General features: G+C 30.5%; 4 protein-coding genes across 8 annotated transcripts; 2 read left to right on the top strand and 2 right to left on the bottom strand.

The window, feature by feature from the left end:
• The first annotated feature begins 552 nt into the window (after window positions 1-552).
• LOC132912187 (ras-related protein Rap-2a) lies at window positions 553-6,659 on the top strand. Of its 2 annotated transcripts, none has more exons than XM_060969382.1 (2): window positions 553-647; window positions 728-6,659. In XM_060969382.1, the coding sequence occupies exon 2, from the start codon at window positions 1,251-1,253 to the stop codon at window positions 1,794-1,796; it is 546 nt and encodes a 181-aa protein (XP_060825365.1). In that variant the 5' UTR covers window positions 553-647; window positions 728-1,250; the 3' UTR covers window positions 1,797-6,659. The 2 variants fall into 2 exon arrangements, with proteins under 2 accessions (XP_060825365.1, XP_060825366.1); XM_060969383.1 differs by lacking the exon at window positions 553-647 and having other exon boundaries at window positions 746-978; window positions 1,119-6,659.
• LOC132912161 (uncharacterized) lies at window positions 5,205-11,924 on the bottom strand. Its single transcript, XM_060969337.1, has 2 exons — window positions 11,632-11,924; window positions 5,205-11,120 (listed from the first exon to the last, which is right to left on the bottom strand). The coding sequence occupies exon 2, from the start codon at window positions 11,029-11,031 to the stop codon at window positions 8,185-8,187; it is 2,847 nt and encodes a 948-aa protein (XP_060825320.1). The 5' UTR covers window positions 11,032-11,120; window positions 11,632-11,924; the 3' UTR covers window positions 5,205-8,184.
• LOC132912186 (acireductone dioxygenase) lies at window positions 11,422-12,740 on the top strand. Its single transcript, XM_060969381.1, has 4 exons — window positions 11,422-11,687; window positions 11,920-12,039; window positions 12,125-12,304; window positions 12,364-12,740. Exons 1-4 carry the CDS (start codon window positions 11,565-11,567, stop codon window positions 12,496-12,498), a joined length of 558 nt encoding a protein of 185 aa, XP_060825364.1. The 5' UTR covers window positions 11,422-11,564; the 3' UTR covers window positions 12,499-12,740.
• A 595-nt stretch (window positions 12,741-13,335) lies between these two features.
• Window positions 13,336-16,715, bottom strand: LOC132912175 (ribonucleoside-diphosphate reductase subunit M2). Of its 4 annotated transcripts, XM_060969366.1 has the most exons (8): window positions 16,268-16,715; window positions 16,014-16,181; window positions 14,935-14,994; window positions 14,667-14,855; window positions 14,360-14,595; window positions 14,035-14,263; window positions 13,620-13,838; window positions 13,336-13,539 (listed from the first exon to the last, which is right to left on the bottom strand). In XM_060969366.1, the coding sequence occupies exons 2-8, from the start codon at window positions 16,080-16,082 to the stop codon at window positions 13,387-13,389; spliced, it is 1,155 nt and encodes a 384-aa protein (XP_060825349.1). In that variant the 5' UTR covers window positions 16,083-16,181; window positions 16,268-16,715; the 3' UTR covers window positions 13,336-13,386. The 4 variants fall into 4 exon arrangements, with proteins under 4 accessions (XP_060825349.1, XP_060825348.1, XP_060825350.1 ...); XM_060969365.1 differs by having other exon boundaries at window positions 16,014-16,715; XM_060969367.1 differs by lacking the exons at window positions 16,014-16,181; window positions 16,268-16,715 and adding an exon at window positions 15,569-15,679.
• Window positions 16,716-17,284: the final 569 nt, after the last annotated feature.

The following is a 17,284-nucleotide window of genomic DNA, read 5'->3' as shown; positions in this document are numbered from 1 at the left end:
CCCGGTATAACAATGTACCTTTATTTAACCACTATAGAAGGAAATGCGCAATTCCGACGACTTTTAATAAACGATCACATTTATGCTAATACAAATTATTATTATTGTTGTTATTTGTGTTTATTGTAACGGGGATTAAAACTTAGTACAATCTTTGTTTACAAATATGTACGTTTAATACAACTTTGATTGCTTTTTAATTTATTACATATATATGTATTACTATAACTATGATTGTAAGTGAATATAAATAACGATTATTCCAATTCTCATCTTAGAACAAAAAATTTTGTTACCATAAAATTTATTAAAAACCAAAAATGAACAAAAAACAAAATTTTACAGAATAATTTGTGATATTAATAAAACTCACTGATGAATGCTTGGGAGTTCGTAGCTTTTGAGATCGTGGATAGTGCTGTCTGGAAGATAAGAGAATGACACTTGCATCCGGTAAAGGGAGTTTCCGCGATTCCTCTCTTACTATTTTCCTCGAGTGTATGATTATACACAAAGAAAGAGCGAACAGTCAGTCCCCTCATCGAGCGCTCCGATTCGTTACGACTTTTCCAACCTGATCGGTATTCACCAATCGTAGAACAGTGCGACCAAGTAAAAAGGAGCCATGCCGGAAAATTTGGAAACAGGTCTTAAAGCACAATTTTTCAGTCCCTTACGAGATAAGTTTTGGAAAGATATATATTGAGTAGACGTAAACTAGTTATAGGTTGAAAGCGGATAGAGGCAGTTCAGGCAGTGGTCCGATGTTCGGCGCAGGAGGTACGAAAAGAAAATCCAAGTGTGATAAGATGGCGTCACGCACGTCAGATCTAGGGAAGAAGTGAGGGGTAGAGGAAAGACAGGAAGGAGGCAGGCCAGGCGAACGTCGCCAGGGGACTGCGGTGTGTGACAGAGAGTGTGAATACGGGTGCTGTCATGTCTTCTTCGGACCTTAAGAACGGCTACGTTTCGATCACGGTAAAATCTTGTGCACGATTCATCGTTTAATAATATCATCAATGCCTTTGTCCGGCAATAAGAATCGTTCTAGTTCTAACGCGATCGTCTCAACGATACGAAGAAGACAGAGTTAATATAGCGGCAGTCAATTTTTGTAGTGTTCGAGAAAGAACAAACGTGCAACGATAATCGGCTAAAAGGTACTCGAGAGAGAGAGAACCTTCCTCTCGGTCCTGGACACGTCGAGGAGGAGGAGGAGACGGAGGAGACGGAGGCGAACTGCCAAAGAGATGCGCGAGTTCAAGGTAGTCGTCCTCGGCTCGGGCGGGGTGGGCAAGAGTGCACTTACTGTGCAATTTGTTTCGGGATGTTTTATGGAGAAGTACGATCCGACGATCGAGGACTTTTATCGGAAGGAAATCGAAGTGGACAACTCGCCGTGTGTACTCGAGATCCTCGATACCGCCGGTACCGAACAGTTCGCGAGTATGCGCGATCTATACATAAAGAACGGCCAAGGATTCGTCGTAGTTTATAGTCTGACGAATCATCAGACTTTCCAAGATATCAAGGCGATGAAGGAATTGATAACGCGCGTTAAAGGTACCGAAAGGGTACCCGTATTACTCGTCGCGAACAAGCTTGATCTCGAACATCAACGCGAAGTGGATACCGCCGAGGGTAACGCTCTGGCGCAACTCTGGGGTTGCCCATTCGTCGAAGCATCTGCAAAACATCGCACGAATGTGAACGACGTGTTCGCGGAGATTGTACGCGAAATGAACGTCAGCCCCGAGAAAGAGAAGAAAAGCTACTGTTGTTGCAGCATCCTCTAATAATTAATCAAAATCCTGAACCGTGGGCTAATTGAGCCATATTAGGTAAAGGAAATGCATATAGTGGCTGGATCGCAGTACACTTGGTGAAAATTTCATTCATCCAGTGGCTACGCTCTCTCTCTTAGGCTCAATGTTGGGCTTGTGCTGTGAATTCGCCAATCTGTAAGACTAATATTATGATTGTAATGCCTGGATTTTTGTGAATTCAAAATATGTCAAAGACTCATGCCGTCTCTCTTGGTTCTTTTTCTATTGGAAAATCGTAGCCTGCTATTTGGCTGGCTGTTAAATATTTTAATATACATGAATAGTATTATGTGTAATATTATTGTAATATATAATAGTAGATATAAGTGGGCAATGAAAGAGGTAACTCCGTCAGCAAAGGACCAATACTCGAGAGAGAAAGAATGAGAAAAGGGAATAGCAAATGGAATAAGAAAGGACACAGATACCATCGAGGGTGATAACAGATTGCCCTGCAGTAGTTGTTACTTGTTAACAGCAAAACCAAACTCGATACGTCTAGCTTTCTGCTCAATCTAAAAGATACACCCGTTGCGTATTTGTTCCAGTCCATGAACCTCTATTACTCGCAGGTTAGATTAACAAAACATTCAACCTATTTGCAGATATTGAAGGAATCACTGTGATGGTCAGCCATTTGAAATAGTAAAAAAATTGGAAACATTAGAATAAATGTTATTTACAATGTACAGTCAAGAATTTGAAAGAAGATAGGTCGTTTTATATACATTGTGCAATGATTTCCATTAATGATATGTTACCTATGCTCAATGTCAGAGGCTGCAGTACATTATATAGATGGCTTGAATGGTGTGTCGTTAATGGTACTGGTATTGATTGTACAGTTCCAATATTAGAAATACATTTTATTGAGGTGAACATGATGGAGTATTGAGAATGGTCACTAATGAATAGAATTTTATATTTAAGACCAGAATATAAATATCAAAAAGATTCCACAGTATACCAGATATTGTGCGTATTCTTATTTCAATAAGAATTACCTTGATCAGAATGTAAACTGAAAGCGTAACACCCTTTAATTGATCAAAGCATGAAATGAAAAGGAACAAAAGAAAAGAAGAGGAAAAAAAATTGCAATAATATTACAGAAGGACAGTAGTGCATAACATCAATCGTAAATATAATTGTAGGATTTACATGGTAAAGTGTGTACGATAGAAACAAAAATACAAGATCTTTATACAATTCCAAAAAATTTTATGGCCAATTTGAAACAAAAGAAACCAGCAAGAGGAGAGAGGTGAGACTTTGAAATGTGTTTTTTCACAAAGGCTTGCTGGTACATTGATCCCTTCAACTGCAAAATACGTATGTGGTACTCATAATAATCAATATATCCATTGCTTTGTACGAACAAAAAATCTCCTTTCGAAACTGATTATTATTGAGTTCGTGAATGTAAACAGATAGATGTAACAAAAAAGAAAAAAAAAAGAAGCAATGGACTCCCTTATAAGTAGTAGTAGGTCGTGTGTAATTTTTCTCGTGTGATCAAAAAAAATCATATTATCCGATGTTAAATACCGCTTTTATACCATAACAGTCATTACATTAGCTCGATACATTATTATTTAATGCCACCATCGAAGTCATTAATTTCCGTGTGATCGCTGCATAACGTACCTTAATAAAAAAAAATGAGGGTTGTTCAATTTGATTATCTTCTCTTTTTTTCTTTTTTACAAATTTTAATGGGAGGATATTAAATCCTGATTTTATAAAAACGAAAGAAAATGTGAATTTATAGTTTGTATAATATCTACTTGTTCGTCTCAATTATCTGTCTTTCGAATCGATTACGAATGTTGAATTGTACACGACCGACAGCGCTTCCCGTATTCGAACGTGTCGAAGGGCCGCGATATCGAACTGAAAAGTTTCAAACGAACTGATGTACAGTATTTCTATCATTGGTAGTTAGAGAGGACAAAAAAAAAAATGAGTCCAACGATATAGAATTCTTGGGAAGAGTTATCGATCGTACACTTAATTCGTTTTCTCCAATTGTCGGTGCACTTTTAGAAATGTCGTTTCGTAGCGAATATGCGGGGCTAGATGTTCTTCTTTCTAACATCGCAAAGCATTTAACTTTGTGCATTAATAACTATTATACATGGTTCGGAAATTTCTATGTTTTTTTTAATTTCTCATATTAAGTTTAATTATACGTTTCACGTTAGATAATTATATATTATAAGTTTAAACGATTGTTTGTTATTCTTTACATTTTAGTCTCATTCCAAAATATTAGTATTTATAATTTGATACTTTAGAAACCATTATACATCATATATGTATATATATATGTATATGCATTAGGGGAACTAAGTACTCGAATATACAGTAGAGTATATAGAGGGAGAATCCGAAGTAGCCTCGCGTATTCGTCTAATGAAGGGTGCTAATACGTTTCGTCAATTTAAAATTGGTGAAGCGTATACCGACGTAGCGAATCGGCCATTTAATATATTTCGTTATTGTACTCAAATAATATAAACACAGGCAAGGAAGAAAAAAGGGGGAAAAGTGAATGGGAGGGGGGAACGGGAGGTGGCAACACAGATATAATTATTCGTATCCTCTATTTTATCACTCGGAAAATTCATAGTCTCGCTGTGATCCCGTAGATTATAACCGCAGTTTTTCTATTAAAAGGCGACGATAATAACCGCGTATAGAAGCCTTTCAACGGCGAATCAAAGGGCCTCTTTGTGAAACGTGTAATCGCTCTCGCTCTATTATCGTTACGTTTTTTCGCCCTCCTGGGTTTTTTGTGCTTCGCGAAAACCATAGATCGGAAAGAGAATAATAAAAAAAGAAAGAACGAAAAAAGGAAAGAAAAATGGTAGAGTGTGGGGTTGGACACGGGGGTGGGGGAAAAGTAAAGGACGCTCATTGACTGCCCGCGGGATAGCTTTCTAAGTACATTATATACACACTAAATGCACGAAAAAAAAAAACGGAATAAAGGAAAAAAGAAGTTTCTATATTTGTATCGCTTCTGAACGTACACGCACATGTTTCTCCGGCGTGGGATCGCGTTTTAAGAATATTTTTCTAAAGAATGCACTGAAAACTTTTGTACACGAGAGAGAGAGAAAAAATGAAGAGAAACCCAAAAAAACGAAAAATGCAAAAAAAAGATGATAAAGTACTACTACTAATAATAATGATAAAAAAACTGTCCTCTTACTTGGAAAGCTATCGAGCATTAAGAAAATACTAGAAAAAAAAAAGAAATAGAAAAAGAAAAAAATCGAGCTTCGCCTGAGTGAGCATATCAAGTGTCAAGGACCAGGTACGTTTCGTTCCCTTGTTTCTCGGCCAGCAAATATTTTTTAGTATTATCTATCGTTTCTTTTTTTTTTTATTTCTTTTATAACAAAAGTGAAAGAAAGAAAAAGATTAGGAAAAGAGAAAGCACAAGAATTCACCACCTATAAAAAAACGATTCGCATACGATTTTATAATTAGATATAAATAAATGAATGAATAAATAAATGATATAAATATAAATATATAAATATATATATATACATACAATATATATGTATACATGCAGATTTGTTACGCAACTGGGTCACATTAATTCGAGAAACACCACGATTTAGATGTATATCGGCCTTTCAGTACTACCTGCGTATGATATTGAGTACGAAATACGTTATATTTTTTACAATGTGAAGAATCTGTAAATATTATAGCGTCGAATTATATATAATAATAATATTAATAATAATTAATAATAATATTAATATTAATGAAGGAAAAAAATTTGAAGGAATACTGATCTGACATTGGAAAAGACAACAATGAGAATGGCTTACAGTAAAAAAATGTGCATTTCATTGACAAACAACCTTCGCGAGATATAGTTATGTTCTTTGTTGTTTTAGCCCGTCTTTCTTTGGTTCGTTGTTCTTTGATCGGATTAACTATACTGTTCGAGCGATAATATCACTTGGGTAGACAAGAAACAGATACTCGAGACCACTCGATTGTAAACGACACCATCCGCAAAAATTGCTCGCTGGTATTTCGAATTCTTTTTTTTCTTTCTCCACCTGAGATGTTTGTTAATCGCATCGATAAAAGAAGCAGGAGAAATAGGCGAAACGAAAACGTGTGTTATTTTTTACCAGTGGCGAAAGAAAAAAAAGAAATAAAACATAAAAGTATGTACCACTCGTGTATTTCCTTTTTTAAAAACGCGAGTGAAAATAAACGAGTATCTTTTTTTGTGACAAAATATTCTCATTCTTGATTTCGTTTTCATTTGTCAAAAATCTACTTTCAATTATCAAACTTTGTATTGTATTCCATTTATATTACCAACATAAGAATCTAGTCACTATAGAAATCTTGTAACTCAATGACATGGAAAAAATGTATGGTTCTTAACTTGGAGAAAAGAATGGTTTTATTATGAAAGACATGACTGTACTACCCTATTGTCTAATTAATTAAAAGTCGATTCTTTATATTGAAATTATTTTAAATATTAATTTTTTGATATAGTCTAAATAATGTAGCATGGATCTAATATTTGTAGATTAAAGATAAAAGTCGTAATTTAATTTCAAAGACAATAGGCTGATACAGCAATTTTGTCTCATATTGCAGACCAAATTTTTTTCCATGAAAGCATTGAGACTATCCAGAGGAAGCTACCCACTTGATTTTTGCCTGTCTCAATACTGGTGCACATTTTTTCTTTGTATGCAATTTTTTCACATTTTTTTATTACTAACCATTGTACTGGCATTTTGGAAATATCGCACAAATATAATATAGAATAAAAACAAGCAACTACTTTAGTACTGATTATAAAAATATCCTTTAGGACGTAAAGATGAAAAGTTGGAAATTTTAATAAGATGTAAAAAATTTTTCATTACAAAGATTGAAAATACATACAAAAAATCCCTATAATTTTTAAACTTGTAAAATTTTTAATAAATTCTTTTACATAAAGTGATTCAGCTATAGAATAATCGAATTAGAAATTTATTGATCGTGAAAATATTTAATATCCATTTGCATTAGTTGTTTTATGGTTTATTATGGAAATAATTTTTTAAATACTTTATAATCCGATAAAAATCGGACAAAAACTAAAATCTACAGGCTTAAAAAAGAAGAAAACAAATTGTGTAACGAATTAGTGGTAAGTATATATATTTATAAATATAGGGTGCGGCAATAACTCTGATCACTTAAAAATATCTCAAGTTTACCTTCGTTTTTTAAAATTCCGTGCCATACTTTGGTATGACTGGTAGAGTAGAGAATGATTTCAACGACTCCTAATTCAATGTCATTCAACAAGAAATAAAACAGTAAGCAACAAATGCCCATTTACATCGATGCAAATTTAATATCGTCAAATTGTCAAAGCCCGTGTACTTGTTATCACTTCCGGATTGATTGTGGCACATACTGCAATGAGTCTTCGTTTCATATCTTGCAATATTCTCCCCGTATTAGTCGTTGGACATATTTACATTTGTAACCAATAACACTACTGTCTCACGCATTATGCACGGTAAAAGCTACTTGATAGAATCTTCTTCAATCGATGGATAAAACGTGATGGGTCAGTTTCGTGGCTAGCTTATCTTCCTGATATTTATTAATGATTAAAAACACCACTCGATTTCTGTGGGAAATATTAAAAAATATTGTGTACCAAAAAAAGCTAACAAAGCTATTAGGCATGAAACAAAGACTCAATCAATTTGGAAATGATAAATGAACAGGCTTCGGCAATTCGATGATTTCAAAATTTACACCACTTCATTATGACGTAATGTTTGTTGCTGTCTTGATTTGTGTCTTTTATTTATTGTTAAACGACCTTGTATTAAAGATTGTTGAGATCGTCTAAACATCCTATATTTTATCAAACATAAAAAAGTAATTTAAAAGAACGGACGTGACCTTGAAATCTTTGAAAACCCTTCACCTACAAAAAGATTATTACTATTATATTATGGCCCCCATCACACTATATAACTTTTATAATCAAAATTTTTCCATATCTCTAAAAATAACGGAAATATTCAAGATGATCAGAGTTATTGCCACAGCCTGTGTATTAATCTTAATATTATAAATACAATATATTTTACCTAATGCAACTATTGTGGCATATCATGAAGTATATTAAATTTCTGCTTTAGCATTTTGTGAAATTTCAGGATGGTATCGATAAAGGCCAATTTAGATCTTTTAATAGTAAAAGAATGAAATAGATTACATAAATGTAAACTTAAAATATAAGTAGTTCAAATTCAACAAAGAATAAATATTCGTAATCCATTCCCACTTTTATTTATTTCGGGACAAATAGATCGTTCATTCTCCTAATACATTCATAAGCTTCTGTTGCAGGTACTTTCATACAAGCAGAAATTATTTCGTAAGTCATATAACAATTTGAAACTTTTAGAGAATGAGGTATTTTATATGTTGCTTCGCTATATTCATTGTACTTATTATATTCAAAGCACTGATCACTGAAATGATGAAAAGTGTTTAAAACATCTTGCAGAAAACTTGCAGAATTATTTTCTGTCTGATCATTTAAATGCGTAATACAGGTAGTGAATAGATCCGCATAAGGACTATGTCTTATGCTTCCACCGAGTCGGTTGATATTTTTAATTAACGTTTGGTATACTTGTTCATAATTTTCTATTCCTTCAAGCGATACAAAAGTTCTACAGAAACGCGTGAAAGATTTAAGTAAAAATGTGAATAAATCGTATCCACCGATAGATGGATATTCTAGAGATAAACAACACGCCTCCATCGTCACACGTAGAATATGATCGTATGCATCGATTTCGTCATTCCATCCAAAAACGAACCAATAAATTATAGTAAGCTCAGAACATATTCTCTGATATTCTTCTTCGGTCGAACGAATGATCAAATGGCGCAGAAAGTCTTCTCTTAATAAATTTAAATTAGACAAATAATGTCGTAATTTTTCTGAGGTTTTTGGATCTTCTTTTAATCTGTTCAATACAACAAAACAACGTCTTTGATAATCTTCGATTACATAAATTACACTGACGCCTTTTTGTATAAAATACCAAAGGGAAGCGAAATGTAACTTGTCTATTGGTTCGATGACAGAATCAATCCCATCAATAATGTCTTTTTTCATTGAAACAGGAAAATTTTTGTTTTCCAGAAAATATGGCAATATTCTTGTTATCTGAGTAAATATTTCATTGCTTACATATTTGGAGATGCTTGTATTTTTTCGAAGGAACGACATTCTTCTTGAAAGAGCTAATATCAAGTCTTTAATATTCGTATCTTTGGTACATTTCACCTGCAGTTTGCGAATACTATTAAGAACAGAACTTATGTTTGATACATTAAAGGTATCTTGCCTTAAATATGGTATATAAACGTTATTTATCAAGTCATGTACTTTAATTACAGAATTGTCTAACATGATATTCACGAGGTCCATGAATTTCTTAGCATTCCATTCTGTATTTTCTATACAAATAACTCTTAGCACACTTGTTAATAATATTTGATTATTGCCTTCTCTTATTTGCATAAATGGTGATAGTAAAAGTAAATCATTAGGAGAAATCATAATATTTCTATAATGAGAATGACCAATAGTAATTTTCAAAAGTACTGTTAGTACCATTTTAGGACTTTTTAAAAGAAACAGTAAAACCGTTTTTAAATTCGTGGAAGTTTGTAAATTCGTGTTTCGCATAATAAACTCGTGAAATGCTTCATCTGTGTGCGGACACTCTAAATAACTTTTACCATCATATTTTGTTAAATACATCGTTATAATTTCGTAAATGTCTGTTACACTTTGACACGATAATATTTTTATAACTAAAGTGTAACTAAATTCTTTTAAATCTTCCTCTGTTGATTGTGTAAGAACAAAAGTAAGATATTCTAACAGTGTTAAACAGTCTTTTTTTTCTAGTAATGATCTATTGTCATAAACGAAATCAAGCGCTGTGCGGTCCCATTCTTTGTACCTACATAGCAATTCTCTCATGAGCTCCTTTTTACCACTATGTATGGCACAACAGAGTTCTGATAAACTTAAAGCAAAGCTCGACTGTTTAGGATCTGATTTACATGATAATTGCTGTAAACATTCTATCAAATGTGTGTTCTCTGATAATTGCTTATCATTTGATACAAAATCTATAAAGTAATAACATTCAATTCCAATGGAACGTTGTAAAGAGATCATATTGTTCTCTTGATCATCCAATTCTGCCCAGCTTAAGTAAATATTACAATCAACTTCTTTGATTTTAGTCAGCAATAAGTTTACCAATTGTTGATTTAATGTCGATATAGTATTTTCTATCAATGTACTTTCACACTTTACAAGTGCTTCTCTTCCAAACGTAATGCTATATAATTTTTCAAGTTCACTAGAAATCAATATCTTTTTACTTTTGTTTTCCAAACATTTTCTTATTGTACAAATTAACTTCTTTAACATGATACCATGTCGTTCACATTTCTTTAAGCCTGATGCTTCCATCAAATAAGATAATTTTGGATTTGTTAACAATGGTAAGAATTCTTCAAAACTCATTAATAAATTTTGTACGCTTTCCTCAACATTCTTGGACTGTACACTATATTCCTTTAATTGAGAGAATTTAGTGTATATGATTAGTATCAATTGATATATAGCTCTAACTAATCTTTGAAAGGGTAATTTATCTACACATTTTGTAACTGTTTTCACTACCTCTGTACACAGATCAAGTGGCATATATAAAAGAGATTCAATTAAAACCTCCTCATACTCAAGACTCCATAATATTTGTATAAGCAAATATGGAGATAAAGGTGGACACATATCAACCAAGTGACCATTGACAAGATCTTCTGCCAAACGTTCTTGATTCTCAAAATTAGTATTTAATAATAAGTATTTATATGACTGTATACATCTTTCATTATTTATTGAAGTCTTTTCCTCTATAGGTATATTATAGGTTTTAAATATATTGTTCATTGATTTACATATGTGTTCAATATGATCATTATTCTCAGTTGTAATGCACAAAGTAAGTAATTTCAATTCTCCACATTCTTGACTCATTTTCATTAGATACATTTGAATCTTTTTGTAAAATTCATTTAGTTTGCCTGACCATTCCATCTTAGTATAATTAATTAGAACTATATTGTTTCATGAAAGCCTTTCGTTTATCAACAGAGATTCATATGTACATCTTTATATAAAGACCTCTGAAAATTAAATACAATTGCTATTAAATATATCAATTACTAAAATCACATTAGTAAATATGAATTCAATATACATAAATAACTATGATATATGATATATGAAATAATCCAAACTGTATTAGAACAAATGACTTGCATTACATAAAAATAAAAAACATGTAAAAAATACATAAAATATTAACATTACCATAAGTTTGTAGAATAATAAGACAATATATTCATCCTTTATATTTAAACATAATTACAATAAAAGCATGTAATTTTTTATTTAAAATTATGCTTCAATATCAGTTGCTCAGATAAGTTTATACGTTTCTTTAAAGTCTAGTAAAAAATGTATACTACATCTATAATAGATAATTTTATCATTAAGGTTACGACATTAGCGAATAACAAGTTATAAAAGCTACAACTGAGTTAATCAGATTTATTCACAGAAGAAAAATGGTTCGTGCGTGGTACATGGATAACAGCGATGCCGATCAACGGTTAGAACACCATAAACAACTACCTGAATATATTTCTCTTGAGGATTTGTTTAAGAAAACAGGTGTTGAATATTTTAAGGTTAGGTCACATTTGTATACTTCAGTAAAATTTTTTCGTTATTGACATCTGTCACTCGGTTGTAATTTTGTAATCGTATTACTTTCGTTTTATGCTCGTGCGCATTGAATAAAAATTATGTAAAAAGAAATTATCTTCAAATTTGACCTTCATATGTTATTGAGAAAATTACGTTGTATTAACGTTCTATTTTTCATATTTTATTTATATATTTAACTTGATGTTAATGCAGATTGATTACAAAAACTATCAAAATGATAATACGTTGACAGTATTGAAAGCAGAACGTGGTTATACATACGAAGACGAAATAGAATGTTCTAAGGAATGTCTCCCGAATTACGAGGAAAAAGTAAGTAAAATTTCTATTTCTTTCGATAAATTTACATAATAATTTATCAAAATAAAGTAATACAAATTATTTCTTAAATTTTTAGTTAAAAAATTTCTTCACCGAACATCTTCATACTGATGAAGAAATAAGGTTAGTTTTGGATGGAACAGGATATTTTGATGTTAGAGACAAGAATGACCAATGGATACGTATTGAAGTTAAAGCTGGAGATTTGATAATTATTCCAAGTGGAATATATCATAGGTTTACCTTGGATATTAAAGTAAGTATTCTATTACACTTTTAAGTTTTATTAAAAATTACATCATTATGATTTTCCAGAATTACATCAAAGCAAAACGTTATTTCGTGGGCGAACCTGTTTGGTTGCCATACAATAGACCAGCTGACGGCATGGAATGCCGTAAAAATTACCTAAATCGTTTAAACAATGGCTTTCAAATAAAGTCTCTTTAATGTTTGTTATAAACTTTATGGAAATATATATTTTGTGGGAATAGCAGATTTATATACAAATTCCAATTGTGCAAAATTTACATAGATTTAGATAGTATACAATTAAATTCACATTCCTGCCTATCATGAAAAATACATTTTTCTGAAATTGTTGTATCACTAAAACATTCAATTTTTATAAAATGAATGTATAAATTTCATAAAATTTATCAATTGTTATTAAAGATATAAACTTTTCACATTATATATATAATTGCATAGTAATCTTATATTCACGATAATTACCTATTCCTGTTGCTTATAATAAAGATTATTATATTTTTTACATTATATACATATTCATAGGCCTTATATAAATACTGAATTGTTTTGTCTCAATTGTTAAATATTCTTGTTGTCCTTTTGAACTTTTATATTCCTATACAAATTTCACTTGCATGTTGTTTTATGAAATAATAAACTTTTGATTGCCAATACATGACTCATTTTAAAGCAAAATGATTTCTATAATTGAATATAATATATAACAAGACTCAAAATAAATGTCGCAATAAATGTATAATACACTTCATCATAACTTCATAAGAAATATGATAAATGAAGTATATGCAGTTATTATTGAACTCTAAATATCATTGTCAAATTATAAAAATTATAGTAAAAAATAAATACAATTATCAATCTTGGTTCTAGTAATATACAATCTAGTCTTAATCAATGAAAAAAAAAAGAAGCAATGAAAATTATTTTCCATCTACATAGGTAAGTAAAGCATATATAACATTCTTGCTTCATACATAAATAAAAAACAATCAAGTCAAACTTGTTATTGTTTAAAAAAGAAAAAAAGAGAGATAGTCAATTTTCCTATTACTGTCACCTAGTAAATTAAAATTCAGCATTAACTGTAAAATTGCTTTCTACTTTATCTTGCATTACTCCCCATTTTTGGTACTCTCCTACTTTTTTTTCGAAAAAGTTCGTCTTACCTTCTAAAGAGATGTGCTCCATAAAATCAAATGGATTTTCGGACATATAAATCTGAAAATAAAAATATTTAAAATTAATATACATATTAATTTGGCCAAAATTATCATTAAAACTATAATACTTTTACAAACCTTTTCACAGCCTAATTCTGTAAGTAATCTATCAGCAACAAATTCGATATATTGACACATAAGTGTACAGTTCATTCCTATCATTTGAACAGGTAAAGCGTCCGTTAAAAATTCTTGTTCAATTTTGACGGCATCTTTAATAATTGATGTGACCCGATCGCAAGACGGTTTTTGTACAATATGTTTGAACATTAAACATGCGAAGTCACAATGTAGTCCCTAAATTAAGTAAACTAGTTGATTTTATGCAGTACTGTAACTTTTGTACTCATTCCACATATATATTATGCAAAGTTGGAAAGAAGACTGACAGGATTATACAATCAACTGAACGCGCATTCTTTTCGCTCGTCTTCTTTCTAGTTCTGCATATCACTGATTCCTTTACCATATATTAAAACAATTGTATACTAACCTCATCTCTAGAAATAAGCTCATTACTAAATGTAAGTCCTGGCATTAAACCTCTTTTTTTCAGCCAGAAAATAGCGGCAAAACTACCGCTAAAGAAAATACCTTCCACTGCAGCAAATGCAACCACACGTTCAGGAAATGTGGCACTCTCATGATTTATCCAATTTAATGCCCAGTTAGCTTTTTTTGCAACGCATGGTAAATTTTCAATCGCATTGAACAGAAAGTCTCTATGAACAAACAATATCAATGAATAGAAATTTTTTTAAAATAAAAGTTGTACAATAACATTTAATAATTGATACAAAAGGTACTTTGTTATTTACCTCTCTTTGGTATCTACGATATATGTATCAATCAACATAGAGTACATTTCTGAGTGTACATTTTCTATGGCGACTTGAAAACCATAGAAACAACGTGCCTCGGTCACTTGTACTTCCTGACTAAATCGTTCGACGAGATTCTCATTAACGATTCCATCAGAAGCCGCAAAGAATGCTAAGACATGAGATATGAAATGTTTCTCATCACTAGTTAAATGATTCCAGTCAAATACATCCTGTGAAGATATATAATATAATTATTAACTTATATGTTTCTTTTTATGTTCAACTATTTGAAGAATTATACTTTAGAAAGATCCACTTCTTCAACAGTCCAAAATGATGCTTCGGCTTTTTTATACATTTGCCAAATGTCAGGCCATTGGATAGGAAAGACAACAAATCTACGTGGATTTTCTTTCAGTAATGGTTCTAATTCTGGATTGAATCCATTTTCTTTTAAAATCATATTTTTTACATCTTTGACTTTAGTTCCCTGAAAATACATAAAAATATTATAAAAATCTTATAATTAATCATCTTAATCATATAAATGCAAAACAATTATGTATTACATTTTTGGTACCATTCTCTTGTGAAATAATTGGAGAAATACATAATTTCTTTGGAGAAGTCTAAAAACAAAAATATAAAAATTAATACACACAAGATATTTTGCTAAATTAGCTGTTACAGTCACAGTATCAAATAATTAATAACAGTTACAAGTAAAAATAGTTTGCTTGTCATATACCTATTAGATTTAATATGTTACTTACAGGAGATATAAAGAATTTTTTCAATAGCACTTTGAAGAACAGAAATAATAAATTGTATTGCATAATTACATGTAATAATATTTACACAATTCTGGAAAAGTTATGATAACCTATGTTTTAATTCATTTCTTGCCAAACAAAACATTAATCAGGATACTATAAACATTAAATAATCCACAAAATATCACAATATTCCACCTTCTTAGTACGTATACTAATATGTTAATATTCATACATTATACTTTATTATAAATCTGAGAAATTTTATAGAACATAACACAGATTATAATATAAATATTTAATTATTAATACTATTTTTTTGTTTTTTTCAATCAATTATATTTAACAGAATTGTTTATCTGTTTATAACAAGCTGAATATAACAAATCACAATTTTTCTATGGAAAAATAAAGCGAAAGTATATCTTACATCTGTGTTAGACATGTGGAACTGACAAAAATAATTTAATATGTTAATATATCGTGTAATTTAATATTGTAAGTTCTGATTCCCATCATCTAATAAAATTTATAATTCGTTATAAAAATAACTCACTATAAAATTAATAATTTATATCTAACAAATCGACATAGTTATCTTTTATGCCGAATTAGTTTCTCAATATATGTAGAATATTTACAAATAGTATAATTTGCACTTTTTATTATAATTAATAAATATAAGTACTAATAAAAATGGAACAAAATATAAAATAAAACCTCTTCTTAATAACAGTTTTAATAATTAACATAGATAAAAATTCTTTAGTATTATTATTAGTAGTATTATACTGAAAAAGAAAACTAAGCAATAATCAATCTAGAATATAAGATTTCAGATAAATTAGGATTATAAAATACATAAATAAACTTACGTTATCTTTCAAAGAAACCTTTTCAAGATGTTTACGAATATTTTCCTTTGTTGAAATTTGAAGTGGCATTATAAAATTCAACGAATCTTGCAGAAAAAGTGAATAAAGAATATAAGTTTCAAAAAGTTGTCAGCACTCCACAAAAACCAACCAAATGCTCACAGTAAACTATAAGTATTCGAGAGGTATACATTCTTTACCCATAATTTCCTTCTGCTTCGCGCCAAATTACTGGCAACCAATCGAATAGTTACCTGTTGCCGCCAAAAATGCGTTCACATCTACAATATCGTAAAGAGCACATATTTGTAAATGATATTTGTTTGAAAATATTTAAAAATAGTTATTTTGCATTCAACAATGACAATAAGAATGAAAATTATAATATGTTGACATTGGCTTTTCCCGCGTATTTCTTAATATGTGTGGTAAAGAAACATTATTATCAATATAAGGCATAATCTTCAACGAAAGGCCTAATACCAAGTTATGCTGTCATTCAAAGAGATTCAAAGCATCGGCCAGCGTTTCCTAGCTAATTATTATCTTTGATTATTATTGTATTTGACTTAATGATACATTTTGAATTCCAAATTATTTTATTTTGCCACTTCATGCTTAATAACGAATAACTAAAAGATTATGTGAATATTAGAGTCCGTTTACATTGGACCTGCAATAAATGATAAGAGTGACAGTGAGAACGAAGCATTGATATATAATATTGTGTTATATGCGTACAGTGTGCGAAGCGTTTTATGCATGTATTCACGTTATAATTGCATGTATTTCTACATTTCATTCTTATCGCCACTCTTCCTGTTCATCGTAACTCCAATATAAATGTAGCCTTACTTGATAGTTAGAACAAATAATGTGAAATAAATGGAATACAAATAAATATATGTATATATAGGATAAATATGTATGATATTAAATTTAATTAAAAGGGCACAAATTTTAAAATATTGGAACTATCTAATATTTAAACTTTACATTAGAAATATTAAGATAGATTCACAATTATATTTGTAGTAGATCAAGACACATACGCAGCAGTATAAAATATCAATATAGAACACAAATTTATGCAATATTTAGATACGTATATATTTATTGATATTAAGAATGTATTCTGTATCTATGAATGAATGTGTAATTTTTAATACGTGAGTTTATATAGTTCATGCAAAAGGGAAATTAAAAATAAAGATACATTTTAATACAACAATTACAAATTTGTTTAAGATTATGTTGATATTACCTCGAAT

Source organism: Bombus pascuorum, chromosome 11 (assembly GCF_905332965.1).
Source record: "Bombus pascuorum chromosome 11, iyBomPasc1.1, whole genome shotgun sequence".
In the NCBI taxonomy this organism is placed as follows: Eukaryota; Metazoa; Arthropoda; class Insecta; order Hymenoptera; family Apidae; genus Bombus; species Bombus pascuorum.
This window is presented reverse-complemented; position numbering and strand designations above follow the sequence as displayed.

Coding starts and splice junctions, on each gene's coding strand:
- LOC132912186 (XM_060969381.1), top strand. CDS start 11,565: ATGGTTCGTGCGTGGTACATGGATAACAGCGATGCCGATCAACGGTTA. Junction 11,688..11,919: donor CAGGTGTTGAATATTTTAAG/GTTAGGTCACAT, acceptor ATGTTAATGCAG/ATTGATTACAAAAACTATCA. Junction 12,305..12,363: donor GGTTTACCTTGGATATTAAA/GTAAGTATTCTA, acceptor ATGATTTTCCAG/AATTACATCAAAGCAAAACG.
- LOC132912187 (XM_060969382.1), top strand. CDS start 1,251: ATGCGCGAGTTCAAGGTAGTCGTCCTCGGCTCGGGCGGGGTGGGCAAG.
- LOC132912161 (XM_060969337.1), bottom strand. CDS start 11,031: ATGGAATGGTCAGGCAAACTAAATGAATTTTACAAAAAGATTCAAATG.
- LOC132912175 (XM_060969365.1), bottom strand. CDS start 16,082: ATGCCACTTCAAATTTCAACAAAGGAAAATATTCGTAAACATCTTGAA. Junction 14,995..16,013: donor AGGTTTCTTTGAAAGATAAC/GTAAGTTTATTT, acceptor TTTTGTTTTTAG/ACTTCTCCAAAGAAATTATG. Junction 13,540..13,619: donor CAGAATTAGGCTGTGAAAAG/GTTTGTAAAAGT, acceptor TTTTATTTTCAG/ATTTATATGTCCGAAAATCC.